We start from the raw sequence: 19320 nt of genomic DNA on the forward strand, positions 1-19320 counted from the left end.
AAAAGATCTTCTACACTTTCCACAGTATGCATCCGATGAAGTGAGCTGTAGCTCACGAAAGCTGATGCTCAAATAAATTGGTTGGTCTCTAAGGTGCCACAAGTACTCCTTTTCTTTTTGCAGAAGGGGACAGTAATTCCACTGCACCAATTGTAAGGCTTTCTTTGACTGGGAAAGGAGAGAAATGGAGACAGTGTCAGGGTTTGACACCAGTTTGTTGTTAGCCTTCACCCCTAGGCATAACCCTAACCCGTATTCAACAGGGACTTAAGCATGAGTTTACCTTTAATTCTTCAATGGGGCCACTCATATGATTAAAGTTAAGAATGTGCTGAAGTGGCTCTGGAATCAGGGTCTTTGTACAGAATATTCAAAGGGAGTGAGTTTTAAATTCATACTCATGAGTGTTTGGAGCAGATCCTCAGCTGGTGAAAATTCTCAGAGATCTATTGACTTCAATGGAGCTATGACAATTTAAACCATCTGAGGATTGGCTCCTTGATTTTTAAGGATCCCCAGTGTGATGCTTTTATTTGTTCACAGAAGCAAAAGAGAGCATGTTAAAAATGTATCATGTCAAAACAGCTCAAAGGTCAAACACCGAATATTTTAGGATGAACTGTTTGTAAGTGACAGCTAGAGTAAGAGATAGCCATAAAAATCTTTGTTAAATAGGAGTCCTTATAAGAAAATCATGATCTGGACATAGACAATCGTTAACAGGAAAAGAAGCACAATAATTTGCACAATAATTTCCGTAGATTATTCATTATCTAGCTAGCTAACATAATTCACAATCAAATAGAAATCTATCATTATGACAAAATGAGGTTGTGTGTTAGGACAGGGAATGGTCCTGTCTGTCTGTCTCTCTATCTAATCACATAGTCTGCTTTTCTCTGTCATATATGTAGTGTACACAACCATGCAGAAAGATGATATTCTAATACTAATAACTGGCCAGCTTCTGAGATCCTTTCTCACTTTGGATGTGAGTAGATCGACACGGGAAGGCGTATGGAACACCAGATCAGTGCAAGTGATGGCCCTTTTCCACTTACACCAAGATTAGAACAAAATGACCCCAGACAAGAAGCTTACACCAGTGTCCATGTCACTACTGAATGCTGCCCAGTGACTTTGGGCCAGAACCGCATCAGTAGTAAACGTGTGATGTCATTGGGTCTACTCTGCATTGGTGCTGGTCTAGCTGAGTTGGGAAATCTGACCCTGACCTCTCTGTCACACTCACTTTCTTCAGGGTGCTGTCAGCCAAATCTGAATCCTTGTGTATATATAGGCTATTGGCCTTGTGTATATAGGCCAAATCCTGATCTCCTTGAAGTGATGGGCTAAACCCTAGTGGCTTCCATGGAATACAAATTTCACCTCATTATCCTGAGTCAGGTTTTCTTTAGGAAACTCTGGAAAAAGTTTCTCTTCAAAACACCCTTTTCACCATAGCAAGAATGACACCGTTTTTACATATTCAATAGGTAAAAATAATAGAAAAGATGCATACCTGAGATTGTTATTTCTCTAACATCATTAATAATACAATAATACCCCAACAGTCGATACATAATCATTTCATCAGGAACTCAGCCAAGCAGAAACCTCTTTTGCACCCTTTTATCATTGTGGGGAGCAAACCTTCAGCTCGCTCAGAAAACCCCATCAAAGAGATGACATAGTGGCACTTCCAAGAGAGGACAAACATTGAAAATTCTGTCAAACCAAACACTCACCGTCTCCCGAGGCTTTCCCACCTCCACAACTTCCTGGAACAAAGAAACAAAACAAACCACCAACCAACCAGTTAACCCAAAAAAAAAATGCTAAAAATCTGACAAACAAACAAACAAACAAAAAGCACAAAGAACAAATGCATTGATACCTCAATCAGAGATTTTATCCCCCAAAACAGGAAGAGCCAGAGATCTCACTACGGACTTTGCTTTGGCTACTGATTTTATGGGCAAAGTGCTCAGCTAGTATAGTGATGGGTAGCAGTATATAATAGATAGATTCCGATCTTATTTACATTGGTCTAAACCTATAGTAACTCCATTTTTCTGAGTCATGTTTGTCTGGATTTTTCCTAGTGTAAATACCCAATTCTGCATAAACAGAGTGCACAGTATTTTCTCATGCAGGCGATAATGTCATCAGATGATTATATTTATAAAGAAACACAGCATGAAATTGTTACTGAAGGAGAAATAAGGACATTTTATTCTTAGAGAATAACCTCCAAACTATCAGTTTACTCAATGCACCTTTGAGCGCCTTGTTCCTCATGCCGTAGATGATCGGATTCATCATTGGTGGCAACACAGAATAGAGAACAGCCACCACGAGATCCAGACCTGAGGTAGACCTGGAGGTGGGTTTCAAGTAGGCAAAGGTCCCCGTGCAAATAAACAAGGAGACCACAATGAGGTGAGGGAGGCAGGTGGAGAAGGCTTTATGCCTGCCCTGCTCAGAGGGGATTCTCAGCACTGTGGTGAAGATCTGAACATATGACACAATTATGAAAATAAAGCAGCTTGAGGCTAAGCACACACTAAAGATGAGAAACCCAACTTCACTGAAGTCTGAATCAGAGCAAGCGAGCTTGAGTAGCTGGGGGACTTCACAGAAGAACTGCTCCACAATGTTGCCTCCACAGAAGGATATTGCAAAGGTGTTTCCAGTGTGCACTGCAGAGTAGAGAAGAACACTGATCCAGGCACTGGCTGCCATTTGGACACAAGCTCTTCTGTTCATCACTGTCTCATAGTGCAGTGGTTGGCAGATGGCAGTGTATCGGTCGTACGCCATGATGGTCAGTATGGCAAAATCTGCTGAAGCGAAAAAGAAGACGAGAAAGACTTGGGCAACACATCCAGAATAAGAAATCGATCTTGTGTTCATGAGGGAGTTGGCCATGGATTTGGGGATGGTGACAGAGATGGAGCCAAGGTCTAGAATGGACAGATTCATCAGGAAGAAGTACATGGGGGTGTGAAGGTGGTGGTCGAGGGCTATGGCTGTGATGATGAGAAGGTTCTCCAGCAGGGATATCAGGTAAAGCACTAGAAACACCACAAAGTATAAAATCTGCAGTTCTGGAACATCAGAGAACCCCAGGAGAAGGAATTCGGTCATAATGGTTTGGTTGGACATTTTCTTCCTCTGTACACTGTGTGACGGCTGAAGAGGGAATGAGAAGGACAATGGTCAGGATTAGAGCAACAGAGGGAATTGCCCTGATTCCTCTTTCTCTAATATCTCATTATATGAATGTCAAAGGTGCACAGAACTCGTCACTTACAATGACTAGGTGTTGGTAGTGCTCCTCACCTGTGACAATCAGTCAGTCATGTTATCACACTATTGTAAATTGGGTCAGATCCTTTAAAGTCAATGGAGCTTCGTTACTTTACCCCATCTGAGGATTTGGCCCAAGATGTTGCTTGTTAAACACAGCCTGATTCCCACGTAGACACACACAGCATTGTAAGTAGCAGCTCATCTCTGATTTTTCTATCCCAAGCTCTGTGCCTAGAGGGCCAGCTGCCTGCTTCCAAATTGATTTATGGCACCAACTCCCAGCTGCACTTTGGCCTGCGTGTTACAATGGACTGGCAGCATCCCTCCATCATCACTATGTTGTATCATTTACACTGTGCTGTGCAGTGCAGAGGTTGCCAGGACACTTGGGCTCTACTCTTGTCTCTGCCAGTGACCTGCTGTGTGACACTGGGCCAGTCATTTCCCCTCTTTCTGCCTCAGTTTTCCCTCCCTCCATTTCTTTGCTGTGTCTACTAGGACTGTAAGGGCTTTCGGAGAGGGGCTGTGGGGCAGATTTTTAAAGGTATTGATGCACCTAGTGGGATTCTCAAAAGCATCAGGGCCCTCAACACCCCTTGAAATCAATGAGTTATAAGCTCCTAGGCGCTTCTGAAAATCCCACTAGGTGCCAAAATACCTGCGGAAACATAGCCCCATGTTTTGTTATGTGTAAGTTCTGCACACCCATTGACACCAAGTATACTCAGCCAGCAGCAGTGTGAAGCTAGGACAGGAGCTCTGACTTCTATTCGCAATGAGCTCCCGTATGTCCTTGAACGGGTCAGGATAGACAGGGGTTGTCTGCTTGGCTCAACTCTAACCCAGGGTTGAAAGGGGCTAGTCTGTATAAAACAGAGTCTGTGAGCTGTCAGCTTTACTGGTTATTCAGTTGTTACCTCCTCGCAACTATCCCTTTAAAAGAGTAATCACACAGATGCAATAGAATAAATGGTTTGAAATTAAGGTTTTATCAGACAATATTAATGTTCTCCAATTTATTTGAAGTTTAAGGCTGGTTGGAAATTTTCAGCTGTGTTCTTTTTAATCGAGACTGGGTTTTCAGCTAAACAACAACAAATCTCAGAATCTGTCTGCTTTTCTCCAAACATTTTTGGATTGTTCACTAAAGAAACTGAAAACTCAAAACCCAAACATTTTTGTTTTTTCGATTAAAAAAATCCACTTTTCAGCAGAAAGTTTTCATTTGCCAAAAACTGACGCGGGTGGGGGGGCGGGGGGGGAATGGATTTGGGGTTTTCAGTGAAAAGTCAAAATTTTCCTGAAAGGTGGAAAAATTCCAATCAGCAGAAGGCATGTGATTAATTTGAGAGTAAAAGTCTTAACGAGTTCAGATTGTAATTCATATTTATCCTCTTAATTTTCCCTGTATGTTCATCCCCAAACCTAGTTCATTGAAAAAGCAAACTTACTGTGCTGATCTTTGTGGATTTTTTCCCCAGTGTATGATCCAATCAGTCATCCAGCACTACGATTTTTTGGTCAATATCTATCTATGTACCAGAATCTAGAAGCGAAAAGCACATGCATCTGAGAATTCTTTCCCCCTTCATTTTGAGACTGCACTGCCAGAACTAGACTCATTCCTGTTGCTCTCTGCAGATGAGCTGTGTGTAGCTGGCGTTGAGCATCACTGGCATTAAAGGACTGATGCTGCAGGAAGGTAATTTATTCATGTCTGTTTCCTAAGGGCGGGTGGGACTCACTCCCTGGAGCCCTGCACAGCTCAGCAGCAGAGGCCCAGAGGCAAGTGCAGAGATGCCTAGCTGATGAAGGCAAAAGAGCCATTCTGTCCCTCCAGTCCCACCCTCACATAGCATGGGGCCTATGATCTCCCCCAGCATTCCCTGATTCCAGCCCAGCTTCTGTGTTATCTGTGGGCCAGGATCACAAAGATGGAGACAGGCACCTATGGGGATTTATCAATGCTCCGAAATGAGCTCGGTGCCTAAGTCCCATGCTCATTCAGTGGGAGTGAGGAGTGTAACCTGCTTAGATGCTATTGTAAATCCCAATAGGCAGCTATCTCCTTCTTTAGGTACCTAAACCCCTTTGTAATCCTGGCCCTGTCTCTCTCATTAACTTCCAAGGCCTGGGCTTGTCCTGAATTTCAGAAAATCGTGCCTGGGACTGGCAAAGGAGCAGTGTCATGGAAAAATTAACCACGCGGTGTGTTTGGATCAGAACAAAGTCTGAGGTCCATTTATTCAAGCGTGTGCATACAGGGAGAGGCAGCCGGAGCTCCTCTGCCGCAAACAGAAAATACAGGAGCTAATAAAGCTGAAAACCACAATCTGTTAAGCACGCTTCCTTCAACAACATTTTTCCTTATTTGGCCTACAGTGCAAGCTTCAATGGTAGCTTTACCTGATTTGGAATATAGCAAAACAAGCTTTACATGTTATTGACAGGTGCTTCCTTTGCGGTTAACGGTCTTTTCTAACTTCTAGTGGTTGTGGTTACATTTTTAAGCTGAGCTGTTGCTATTTGCCTCTTAATGGAATTTTCCTCACCCTTTTCTTATGCTTCATACACACAGTTAGCTTGACCAAAGTTTTAGGCCTATTAGTTTAGGCCTACTAGATTTTTCCTCCACAGCAGTAAGGCATGTACATCTTGGGCTCCTAACTCCCTTAGGTGCCCTATCAGCATGTAATGATAACTAGTAAAGCCAGCAGGGATGAAAGTAACTTACAGGACTTAACCGGTACGCCGGAGTCCTGAGCAGGGGGGCGGGGCCTGAACCGGAAGAGGTGGGGCCTTGAAATCCCTGGGAACTTTAAATCGAGATTTAAAGGGCCTGGGGTTCCGGCTGCGGCAGCAGTGTCTGGAAGTCCTGGGCCCTTTAAATTACGGCCAGAGCTACCAGATACGGAGGCACCTGGGAGCCCCGGGGCTTGGGGGCAATTTAAAGGTCCCGGGGCTCCCCACAGGGACAGGAGCCCTAGGCCCTTTAAATCACCGCCCGAGCCCTGCTGCTGGAATCCCTGGGGTAGCGGTGGTGGCCGGGGGCTCAGGTGGTGATTTAAAGGGCCCGATGCTCCCGGCTGCCGCTACCGCAGGGGCGCCCCGTGCCCTTTAAATCGCCACCCGACCCCCGGGGTTCCCGGCCACCTCCACTATCCGGGGGCTCCAGCAGCACGGCTCTGGCAGCAATTTAAAGGGCCCAGGGCTACGGCCGCTGCTGGGAGCCCCAGGCCCTTTAAATCGCCAGCCTGGGGAAGCCGGTCTGGTCCGGTGTACGGGCTCTTGCTGGTATGCCGGACCGGACCGGCTTACTTTTTCCTCTGACAGCCAGGCATCTAGAGAAAGGAGCTCAAGACGCTAAGAATTCCTGTGATCTAAGCCCAGCTATGAAGCTATGTTACCTCAACTCTCTGTGCCTCTCTTTACCAAAATCTGGGGGATAATAATTAAGACTGGATCAAAAATTCATAAAGAAACTTTTGTTTAGAGATGATCCATGATTCACCCAATGAACCTATCTTACCCGAGACTAGTGGTTCTCAAACTTTTGTACTGGTGACCCCTTTCAACTAGCAAGTCTCTGAGTATGACCCCCACCCCCTTAGAAATTAAAAACACTTTTTTATATATTTAACACCATTATAAATGCTGGATGCAAAGCAGGGTTTGGGGTGCAGGCTGACAGCTTGCGACCCTGCATGTAATAACCTCGTGATCCCCTGAGGGGTCCTGACCCCCAGTTTGACAACCCCTGCTCTAGACTCTGAGTGTTTCCTTCCCTCTCCCTCACTCAGCCCAGACCCCCAAGCAAACACCCACAGCCCTTAATCTTCTCCCACCCCTCTCACAACCCCCACCCCACAGACCCTCTCAGCCCTTGTTCTTTGAGATTTCCCCCTTCCATGGCCAAGAGCCAATTCCCCACCCAGAGTTCCTGACTCAGCTTCCTCAGAGATCCCTGTTTAACCCCTCTGACCACCAGTCCCCTCTTCTACCACCAGTCCTCTCCTCTGCTCAGCCCCACTCCCCTGACATGGCGCCAGCCCCAGGGAACAGCCACTCACCCCTGGCTTCAAATACCTGCCCATTCTCTCCTTCTTCTCCCCATTGGCAAGCCCTGGACACCACTTCCTTCCTTCCCCACTCTCCTCCTTCCTCTTCCTGGCCCAGCCCCTTTTCTGAACAGTATTTTCAGGGTGGCCTCTGCCCAGTGCCAACCAGCACACAGCTAAGCTGGGGAACTCACTGCCACAAGGGATTGCTGAGACAAAATGACCAGCAGGGTGAGACATTGGCATGGATCACCAGAGCCTTCATGGTTACATTAGATCAGAGAATGAATTAAACTGCCATGGTGTAGGTCTCCAGCCAGCCATTAACTCACAGGGAACATCCCTGACACGGAGGTCAGTGCAGAATTGTCCACTGAGGGGGTTCCTCTCCCTCCCTCTTCAGCAGCTGGTGCTGGTCCTTCCAAGAGTCACAGCTCTGAGCCGAGCTGTTCCCAGGAGCCTGTGGAAAGAGGCACTTTTCATCCCATAAAGCTCTGCTGACTCTCAGGGCTGGATTCAGACACTCCAGGGGCATGCATGGGGTGGGGGGAGGCTTCAAAGAGAGGCTGGGCCAATGGCATGGAACCCTGCTCTGTCCCAGAAGAGGAGCAGGTGACTCTCCCCCAATCCCTTGGGATCGGCTAGGTGCCCACAGACAGGCAGGGGGCAGTCATGGTCCCCCCAGTCCTTACCTCCCCAGCCAGGGTGTGTGCTTGGGTGAGGGGGTCGGGACTGCTGTGCTCTTCCCCTCCCCCTGCACAGAGAGCCCCCTGCTGGGGTGGGGTTGGTGGGGTGCTCCAGAGCAGTGGGGCTGGGAGTTCAAACCCCATGGAGATGCCTGGGGCAGTTCCCCTCTCCCAGAGCCATTATCTCAGGCTTTCTTCGCACTCAGACAGACAATGCTGCAGCTGCTGCATTGTGGGCAGATCTCCCCATCCCACCCTGATTGTTCCAGGCTGTGGGTGACGCAGCATCCGTTGCTGGCCCCAGTCACACCCAGGGCACTGGACACCCCCACCCCAGCATGCCCCGCTCCTGGTACCGAGTCATGCCGTACTTGACGTGGTACAGCAGGCACTCTGGTATCAGGGGGTTCTCCTTGAGATTCACCAGGTGCGGGGTTTGCAGCAGGGGGCAGAGGGATAGAAAAGTGGGGAAGGAGACACTATGGTCAGTGGGGGGCTGAGGGCAGAGCACCCCATAAAGAAGGGCCATGCCCCAGGGGATTCTGGGATTGAGGGTCCCAACATCTCATAGACAAGGGCTGTGCCCCAGGGGATTTGGGATTGAAGGGCCCAGGACCACACAGAAAAGGGCCACACCTCAGCAGGGGCTGGAGTCAAAGGACTTGAATCTCCTCTTCCTGAGACCAGACATACTCCATTGGAACACCATGGACTTACCCTGGGGTGAGGGAGGGACACATCAGCCCCATTGAGTCCAATGGAGTTACTCCTGATTTACATCAGGGTGAGTGAGAGGGAATCAGCCCCAGCGACAGGAAAGAAGTGACTTCTAACTTTTCTTAACGTTGATGTGTTTTGGTGCTCATTTATTGTGCCCAGACAGAGATCAAACCAGGGCTCAGATCCTCATAGCAGGGAGCATTTCCAGTATTCAAGGGCCACGCACCAGCTCTTTGGAGGAAATAAAGTGATAGTGTTATTAGCCAAAGGGTTTAGCTCTCAGTTAGGCCTGTCAGCCTTGGAAGTGCTTGAAATCGTGCCAAATGGATTACGCTATGCACGTGTATGGAGAGAGGATGAGCTGGTTGACAGCTACCTCTGGCTCACCGGCTGTGAGTCCTTGAAGGGGGAATATCCAGTAGTGGCTGACAAACCTGCATGCCATCTGGGCACTTTGAGTTCAGATCTAACCCTGAGCTGAAATCTGAACCTAAGAATAAGGAGGTACCTGGCTCTGCCTGAGGGTTTCGAATTGTGGGGAAATGTCACCTGGGCACCACAGGATATTTAGAAGGTGATGAACCAATTTGTGAAATGCACTTACCTGCTGAGAGGGGAGGATGATGGGGGTGGGAACTGGGGAGAAGGCTTTTTGGGGCAGCGAGGGGAGGGGTGATTATGGAGTGGGGGGACAGAAAGGGTGGGTGGGTAGGAGATGAGTTGGGGGTCAGGAGATGAGGAGGGGTGGGACACTGGGAAGAGGGGACATGAGGGTGAGTGATAGGGGGCCTGGGAGAACAGAGGGGTGTGATGTCCTGTCTCTTTCAATGTTCAGGGGGCTCTATGCTCTAAGAACATAAGACAATAAGAACGGCCATACTGGGTCAGGCCAAAGGTCCATCAAGCACAGTATCCTGTCCTCTGACAGTGACCAATGGCAGGTCCCCCAAAGGGAATGAACAGACAGATTATCGTCAAGTGATCCATGCCCTGTCACCCAATCCCAGCTTCTGGTAAACAGAGGCTAGGGACACCATTCCTGCCCATCCTGGCTAATAGCCATTGATGGACCTATCTTCCATGAATCTATCTAGCTCCCTTTTGAACCCTGTTATAGTATTGGCCTTCACAACACCCTCTGGCAAGGAGTTCCAGAGGTTGACAGTACGTTATATGAAAAAATACTTTCTTGTGTTTGTTTTAAACCTGCTACGTATTAATTTCATTTGGTGGCCCCTTGTTCTTGTATTATGAGATGGAGTAAATAATACTTCCTTATTTACTTTCTCTATACCACGCACGATTTTATAGACCTCTATCATATCCCCCCTTATTTGCCTCTTTTCCAAGATGAAAAGTCCCAGTCTTATTAATCTCACCTCACACGGAAGCCATTCTACACCCCTAATAATTTTGGTTGCCCCTTTCTGAACCTTTTCCAGTTCCAATATATCTTTTTTGAGATGGGGTGACCACATCGGCACTCAGGATTCAAGGTGTAGTCATACCATGGATTTACGTAGAGGCAATATGATATTTTCTGTCTTATTATCTATCCCTTTCTTGATGATTCCCAACATTCTGTTTGCTTTTTTGACTGCCGCTGCACATTGAGTGGATGATTTCAGAGAACTATCTACAATGACTCCAAGATCTCTTTTTTGAGCGGTAACAACTAATTTAGACCCCATCATTGTATATGTATAGTTAGGATTATGTTTTCCAATGTGCATTACTTTGCATGTATCAACATCAAATTTCATTGGTCATTTTATTGCCCAGTCACCCAGTTTTGAGAGATCCTTTTGTAGCTCTTCGCAGTCTGCCTGGGACTTAACTCTCTTCAGTAGTTTTGTATCATCTGCAAATTTTGCCACCTCACTGTTTACCCCTTTTTCCAGATCATTTATGAATATGTAAAATAGGACTGGGCCCAGAACAGATCCCGGGGAGACACCACTATTTACCTCTCTCCATTCTGAAAACTAACCATTTATTCCTACCCTTTGTTTCCTATCTTTTAACTAGTTAACAATCCATGAGAGAGCTTTCCCTCTTATCCCATGACTGCTTATTTTGCTTAAGAGCCTTTGGTGAGGGACCTTGTCAAAGGCTTTCTCAAAATCTAAATACACTATATCCACTGGATCTTCTTTGTCCGCATGCTTGTTGACCCCCTCAAAGAATTCTAGTAGATTGGTGAGGCGTGATTTCCCGTTACAAAACCATGTTGACTATTTCCCAACAAATTATGTTCATCTATGTGTCTCACAATTTTGTTCTTTAAGATAGTTTCAACCAATTTGTCCAGTACTGAAGTGAGGCTTACCAGCCTGTAGTTGCCAGGGTCATCTCTGGAGCCCTTTTTAAAAATTGGTGTCACATTAGCTTATTACTGTTTAGTTTATCAATTTGTTGCAAAACCTCCTCTAATGACACCTCAATTTGGGACAGTTCCTCAGATCTGTCACCCAGAAAGAATGGCTCAGGTTTGGGAATCTCCCTCACATCCTCAACAGTGAAGACCAATGCAAAGAATTCATTTAATTTCTCCGCAGTGGCTTTATCGTCTTTGAGTGCTCCTTTAGCATCTCGATCATCCAATGGACCCACTGGTTGTTTAGCAGGTTTTCTGCTTCTGATGTATTTAAAAAAAATTGCTATTACTTTTGGAGTCTTTGGCTAGCTGTTCTTCACATTCTTTGTTGGTCTTTCTAGTTATATTTTTACACTTCCTTTGCCAATTTATGCTCTTCTCTATTTTCCTCATTAGGATTTATCTTCCACTTTTTAAAGGATGCCTTTTTGCCTCTCACTCTCTCTCCCCTCCCCAGCGCAAAGCTTCACTTTCCTGTTAGGTTCAGTTTTGCAGTGGGAACAATAAAGCAAGCACAGCACCCAGCTGTGTTTCCGTTAGCGATATCTGCGCCTGTGTGACTATCTCCTTCTCTGCTGGATACAGAACTAGAACAAGGGGCAGGGCGCCTGACAACCCCACATTCCCCTACCTTGTGTGTGTCAATATCAGAGGGCTCTCGATGCATCTATGGGTGTCCGATATGCTTCCTTCTTCCCCTTTTGTGATCTTGGGGGCTTTCTCCTTGCCTTTTGGCAGGAGGGGGACTGAGTCTGTCTCCCTAATCACCACTCCCGATGTGTGCCAGGGTCTAGGGAATTGCTGCCCCTTGGGGTGTGAAGCTGAGAAGAGGCAAAGGGGGACATGAACCCACAACACACTGAACAGCCTGCTGGCACCTGGGTGACTGATATGAGTGGAGCAGTTCACACCTCTCCAAGCGTTTGTTTCAGGCTGTACCATCTCCTGCAGGTGTTTCTCACTCCACTGAGAATAGCTCATTGAGATGAACAGGCCACTTCATACCTCTCTGAGCCTGCATTACTGCAGATGGCTGTGTCCAGCTTTGCGCTGCGCTTACTGACAGATTTGGGCGTGAGGAGACGATGTGACGGGAACCCAGATTGGCCAAGCAATGCACAGAATACAGCTCCTTTCCAGTAAAATGTGATCATTCTTAAAAGCACCTTTTGCTTCACTCATCATCCGTATCCATGACCACCTACAGCTGCCACAATGACCACTGACTCCAACCAACAAGCTTGCTTTCTCTTAAAAAACTAGGAAATAAAATGGTAACAAACTTCATTAACACAGAGTTAAGGTTTCCCAGTGACAGCTCGTGCCTGTTCAGAAGGTCAAGTTCATAGAATCTCAGGAGATCATCTCATCCAACTGCTGCTCAAAGCAGGACCAAGCCCCATTTTTGCCCCAGATCCCTAAATGGCCCCCTCAAGGATTGAACTCACAGCCCTGGGTTTAGCGGGCCAATGCTCAAACCACTGAGCTATCCCTCCCCTAAACTCATGCATCTCACAAGGAAATGCAGAATTGAATTAAATGCCCTCATAATTTAGATAGATAGATTCTTATCTAATTCACAGTAGAGTAACTCCACTGACTTCAGTGAACTTAGTCTGGATTATTACTACTGTGAACACAACATTTTTGCATAAAAAGCCTGCACATCACATTCCCATGGAGACAATCATGTCATCGGTTGATTATATCTGTAAAGAAGCACAGAATAAAAACATGGTCATGGGAGAAATCTGGAAATTTTATTCTTTTTGAATAACTTCCCCTCAGTCAGTTTCCTCAGGGCACCTTTGAGCTCCTTGTTCCTCATGCTGTAGATGGCTGGATTCACCACTGGAGGCACCACGGAATAAAGAACAGCCACCATGAGATCCAGACCTGAGGCTGAGCTGGAGGTGGGTTTCAGGTAGGCAAAGGTGGCAGTGCAAATGAACAAGGAGACCACAATGATGTGAGGGAGGCAGGTGGAGAAGGCTTTATGCCTGCCCTGCTCAGAGGGGATTCTCAGCACTGTTTTGAAGATGTGAACATATGACACAATTATAAAAGCAAAGCATCTTAAGCCTAAGAACAAGAGAAAAGAAGTAACAACAACTTCACCGAGCTATGAGTCAGAGCAGGTGATCTTGAGCAGCTGGGGGATTTCACAGAAGAACTGATCCACCTGTTGCCGTCACAAAAGGGTAATGCAAATATGTTCCCAGTCTGCATAGTAGCAATGGGAATTCCACTGATCCATGCAATGGCTGCCATTTGGACACAAGCTCCCCTGTTCATTATAGTCTCATAGTTCAGTGGTTGGCAGATGGCGACATATCGGTCGTACGCCATGATGGTGAGAAAAGCAAAGTCAACCGAGATGAAGAAAATGAAGAGAAAGACTTGGGCAATGCACCCAGAATAAGAAATCGACCTGGTGTTCAATAGGGAATTGGCCATGGACTTGGGGACGGAGACCGAGACAGATCCGAGATCTAGTATGGATCTAGTAAATTCATCAGGAAGAAGTACATGGGGGTATGAAGGTGGTGGTCGAGCACCACAAGGATGATAACAAGGAGATTTCCCACCAGGGCTGCCAGGTAAATCCCTAGAAACAGCACAGAGTGTAAAATCTGCAGCTCCCGAACCTCAGACAATCCCAGGAGAAGGAACTCTGTCACGGTGGTTCGGTTAGACATTTTCTTTCTCAGTACATCATGGACTGCCTGTGGAAGGAAGGGCAAGGGCAATGGTCAGGCTAGAGTCCTCCTGCCTCCTCACCTCTGACAATCACACCACTAATGAAGAGCATTGTCACACCAGTGTAAATTTCCACAGCTCCCTTACAGTCAAAGGATGGCATCCGTTTCCTCCATTGGAGGATCTGGTCCAAGATGAGGCTTGATAAAATGCAGTGTAAATATGGAACAAGTTACAACCCAAACCCAACAATCTTAGGAATTATGGACATCCTATTGCTACAGTGGAGAGCTAGTTGAGGAAAGAAGAGTAAGTCTACATCTACACTACGAGCTAGGGGAGTGATTCCCAGATCACACACACTACTTGCAATAGCTCAAGGATGGCTAGCACAAGTCTAAAAAGTAGTATAGCCATGGCAGAAGGGGAAACTGTGCTGAATACAAAGCCCCAGGGTTCAGGTGGGTTTGTACTCAGCATGGCTACCGCAGCCACACTGCTATTTATGCTCACCAAGCTAGTCCACGAGTACATGTATGCAAGCTGGTGAATCACAGCCCTAGCTTGCTGAGTAGACATAGCCTAAAAGAGTTTGGCTAATTTAACCTAGCACAATGCTGGCTGAGAGAGGTTATGATCACTCTCTATAAATACATCGAGGGGGTAAACCCCAGGGAGGGAGAAGAGCTATTGATGCTAAAGGACAGTGTCGGCACAAGGAGGAACGGGGATAAATTGGCCAGGAGTAAATTCAGCTTGAAAATGAGAAGAAAGTTTGTCCCCATCGGAGGAGGGACAATCTAGAGCAGCCTCCCAATAGGAGCTGTTGGGGACAGACAACTTAACTGGTGTTAACACGGAGCTGTGTCAGTTTAGGATGGAGATTATATGACTGTGTTGCCAGTGAGAGCAGGGGATTGGACTCGGTGACCCAGGTCCCTTCCAGGCATTTCTTCTTCGGACAAACAGCAGGCTAACAACTTGGACAGGAAACTAGACTTCTAAACCAGCAGCACAGCCTGACCCCTCTTCCAAGGGAAACAAAACACGGACATGCCCCGCGCTCCGAGCGACAGCTCCTCTGTGATGATTCCACACCAAGTTCTGTGCAGAGACGGCCTGCTACCTGCTGACAGATTGATTCATGGTCCCTGATACATACAACACTTGTGTCTCTGTGTAAGGATGGGCTAGGAGCACCCCTCGGTTACTGCTGTGGTTTATCATTTCCCTCTCTATCTTCATGTGTGTGCTAGGCAAGACAGTGGCAATCAGGAGACTTGGGTTATGTTCTTGTCTCTGCCACTGACCTTCTGCGTGACCTTGAGCAAGTTGCTTCCCCTTTCTGTGCCTCTCTTTCCTCTTCCCCCCTTTCTCTGCCTTGTCTACTAGGACTGTGATCTCGGGTAGGGAGGGGCTGTGTTTTCCTATGTGTATGTTCTGTGCACCAGTTTGCAACATTGGTGTTCAGCTGGCAGCAGTGTGGGACAGAGGATATGGGGCTGGAGAGGGAGATCTTGCTTCTGTCCCCCTTCATTTCCTCTGTGTCCTTGGGCAGGGTTGAGATAGACAGGCTTCAGGTGGCTGGTGCAACGCTGACTCTGAGTTTACAGGTGCTAGTGTGTACAAAACACAATCTGCAGGCTTTGCTGCTAACCTGTTTTTTTACCTTCCCGTAACTATTTCTTTGAAACAGGAATAAACACGGTTGCAATAGAACAAACAGGTTTGAAATGGCTGTATTATTAAATATAAGAATAATGTTTCCCATCTTTGTTTAAAGTTCAATTTCCAATTAAAACTAAACAAAAATGTCCAGGGAAAGTTGCTGCTATACTTGAAACAAATTTTAAAAAAAAACACAAAACCTGAAAACCTCAATTTTCCTTTGTTGGCAATGTGACATTTTCACTTAACACTAGTATTTTGCTAAAAACAAACACGTCTGGTTGCCAAATCCTGAATCTTTTTCTGATTTTGGGGTATCTGATGCAAAGTCAAAGTTTTGCGCTGATTTTTTTTTTCCTGACTGGCTCTAGTTCTCTGACTTAATTGACAGCTAAAGCCTTAAAGGGTTCAAATGATCATTTATGTTTAAGGTCTTACATTTGCTCTGTATATTAATCCATGACTGTATTTAATTGAAATAGTGAATTTACTGTGCTAGTCTCTGTGGATTTTTCCCCAAACTTGTGATGTATCTCGGATTGACTGAGCATGGTAGTGTAGACCAGCCCTAAAACAGTTCAGATTGTAATTTCACATTTATGGTCTTAAATATTAATAGCCCATATTATGTAACTGAAATAGCAATCTTACTGTGCTGGTGTTTGTGGAATTTGTCTCAGCTTGTGATGTAGTCGATTCTCAGGCATCAGAATTGTTTGGACATTAGCTAGCTAGCTAGCTAGCACCTGTCACTGTGTTATCCAGCACTCCTTTGCTGTCCTCTTGCTGGATGTCCTGAGTTGCTGGCAGTCTCTGCAGTTCCTAGCAGACCAGGATCTACTCCACAGATGGGCGCTTCCTGCTCCCCTCCTAGGGCAGGTTTGGCTGAGAGGCGATGGACTAAATGGGATCAGGGACTGAAAGCCCCTCCCAGCTCTAGAGCTGATCCCAGCTTGTTCAGGCTTCAGACACGGTCACAGCCCAGGATGTCCCTGCTCTGGGGCTAAAGAGCCGAATCTGGTCTCCAGGGCTGTGAGCCCAGCTCTGATCTCACCACAGGAACAAACCATCCTGACAACCTGCCCTAGTTGATCCTAAGCCCACAAAGGTGAAACAGCACCCACCCTGGATCTCTCATGATGGCAGCATCCCTGGAAGAACCCTTGTGTTGGAGACCCCAGGGCATGGCCACTAGTTAAGTCGAGGGGATGGAAGGCCATAAGGGTTGAGGAAGTCTCCCTGCTGAAGGCCTAAGGGCTTCTTCTTAACCCCCCTTAATAGAATTCAGGCCTGGCTGCTTTGAGTAAGCTCTTTTGCTTTTAAAACAATGTTGCAGCCGCAGATAATGCCTCATAGTGTAAGGTTTGCTGACGCCAAGCTAACGATAATAGGAGATAGTTACAAGGCCAGACAGGATGTGCTGGTTGTTTAAGTTGCTAGGAATGCTTGTTAGAGGTTGCAGGAAATAAACATTGTTGTAACCCGTATAAGAAAGGCAGAGTATTTGTGCAAAGTTTTAATTGGCTGATGTGTAGTGCAGTAGCATTAAGGAATATAAAAGTGTGTGTAATAATCTGCTCTGGTGTGCAGGATTTGAGATTCTCTTCTCCCTGTACCTTGTTTGCAGCTGCAAATAAACTTTTCTGCTTCTCCACCCCGTTGTGATTATTGAGTGAAACGAACCCCTGCTGTTGTTTTGCCTCTCGGCACTGGGTGCCGGCAACAGCTTTTGGCGTCCCTGAGTGGGCAACGAGGCTGCAATTTAGCCTTGCCCGGATCCCCTCCAGAGGTCGAGGATTGCAGTGACAACCGACGCCCAGCGCGCACCGGTGAGTTCATCGGGGGCCTCGGAGGAGACGCAGTTTGATCGACCCCGGAGGGCACAACAGTGCAACGCACTCACATAGTGGAGAAGCAGCTGTGGGCGACGGTGGGGAACCGGTCCCTTGGATAAAGTAGGAATCTTTTAAAATCCGGATTATATGCTCTGTTGGAACCTGGGGACGCCCAGAGTTACCCTGTAGGTATGGGACAGGAACAGAGTACGGGAGGTAGGGTACGGTGCACGCCCCTAAAGTGTATTTTAATAAATTGAAAGGTATTTGAATCAGATCCAATAACTAAGGGTAAATTGAAGCGATTTTGTATGGTTAATTGGCCTCAGTACCAATTAGAGGACCAGGAACAGTGGCCTCCTGGAGGATCACTAAATCATAATACAATCCTCCAGTTACTCCTGTTCTGTCAGCAAACGGGGAAGTGGAATGAGCATTCGTATGCTTATTTGTTTATGACCTTGTGGTCTCGTACTGATATTTTACGATGCTGTAATTTAACCCCGATTGGCCCAGTAGCAATAAATGTCAGTCCCCGGACCCCCACCCCAAATGTAATGGCAGATCCGGTGTCTCCTTCGGCCCTTACACCCATGCAGAGTGAGGCTCCTTCAGCCCCTACACCCACACAGAGTGTGTCCCCTTCGGCCCCTACACACACACAGAGCAAGGCTCAAAGTAAGATTCCTAGTGAAGCTCATAGTGAGGTTCGAGCTCCATCTGCTGGACTATACCCGTTACTTACCGAGACTAAAATTGCCCGTAATGCAATAGAAAGAACAAGCTGCTCTTACTATGCAGGTCTATACTCATGCACCTTTTATTCCTATGGACCTGGCCGCTTTCAAAGCACAGGCTAGAAAATTTTCTATCAACCCAAGCAAGTTCGTATCGGTTTTTGAGGGATGTCTTAGCAGCTACAAGCCAGACTGCGATAATTGTAATGTCCTTCTGCAAACATTATTGACTGAGGTTGAATGAGAACAGGTCATAGCTAAAGCAAGGGAGGAAGCAAAGAGGCAATATGACCAGGACCGTAACAATATCCCGACCCCAGATGATCAGGTTCCTATAAAGGATCCTAGGTGGGACCCAAATGACAATCAGGCTATGACCCACCTCACCTCCTATAAGGAGCTGCTACTGTATGGACTCCGTCACGCAGCTGTCAGATAGAATAACTGGACTAAACCATATAAGGTAGTGCAGGATCCAAAGGAAAGCCCTGGAGCCTTTTTACAGCTCATTCTAGATACAATCCGACAGTATACCAATGCAGATCCTAATGATCCACAAACTGAGGCAATTATTAAAAAAGTATTTACAAGCAGGGCAGCCCCCGACATTAAAAAAAAGCTACCAAAAAAAAAAAAGGATTTGATGGGTATAACCATGGCACAAATCTTAGAAGCAGCAAATCAAGTGTATAGTTTAAAAGAAATGAAAAAGAAAAAAAAGCAAGTGAGATTGATGGTAGCGGCGGTGCAGGCAGGCACGAAGGAAAGTGAACGAGAAGAAAGGGGCCGTGGACGCGGACGTCCAGGCCCACAGGAGAGACAACTGGGGCGCAATCAGTGTGCCCTGTGTCGGCAAGAGGGACACTGAAAAAATAAGTGCCCAAACAAGAAGGAAAGGGGGGGGTACCTCTATAATGGCAATAGAAGAACAGAAATAGGGGTGTCAGGGGAGACGGATCATCCTACCCCCGGAACCCTGAGTAAAAATGCGGATGGGAAATAAAGAAATAGATTTTTTAATGAACTCTGAAGCGGCGCGAACTGCTGTAAATCAACCCCTTCAGTTGCCAGTAACAGACTCCCTCACTGTGACAGGAGCCACAGGCAAAGATACCAAGCAAAGCTCTTAGAGAACCCTGAGGTCACGCTGCAGCCTTGTCCATCCCTTAACCCTGCCACCCTCTTACCACAAACTAAAAAACAGGAACATGACTGTTTGGAGAT

The 19320-nt window shown here is 46.6% G+C and overlaps 1 protein-coding gene and 1 pseudogene across 1 annotated transcript; both read right to left on the bottom strand.

Moving 5' to 3' along the window:
* Positions 1-2208: 2208 nt before the first annotated feature.
* On the bottom strand, positions 2209-3168 carry LOC141998131 (olfactory receptor 14A16-like). The gene has a single exon (XM_074970772.1). The coding sequence runs from the start codon at positions 3166-3168 to the stop codon at positions 2209-2211; it is 960 nt and encodes a 319-aa protein (XP_074826873.1).
* Positions 3169-12894: 9726 nt separating this feature from the next.
* On the bottom strand, positions 12895-13855 carry LOC141998132 (olfactory receptor 14A16-like; annotated as a pseudogene).
* Between the last annotated feature and the right edge of the window lie 5465 nt (positions 13856-19320).

This window comes from Natator depressus, chromosome 14, assembly GCF_965152275.1.
Source record: "Natator depressus isolate rNatDep1 chromosome 14, rNatDep2.hap1, whole genome shotgun sequence".
Lineage (NCBI taxonomy): Eukaryota > Metazoa > Chordata > Testudines > Cheloniidae > Natator > Natator depressus.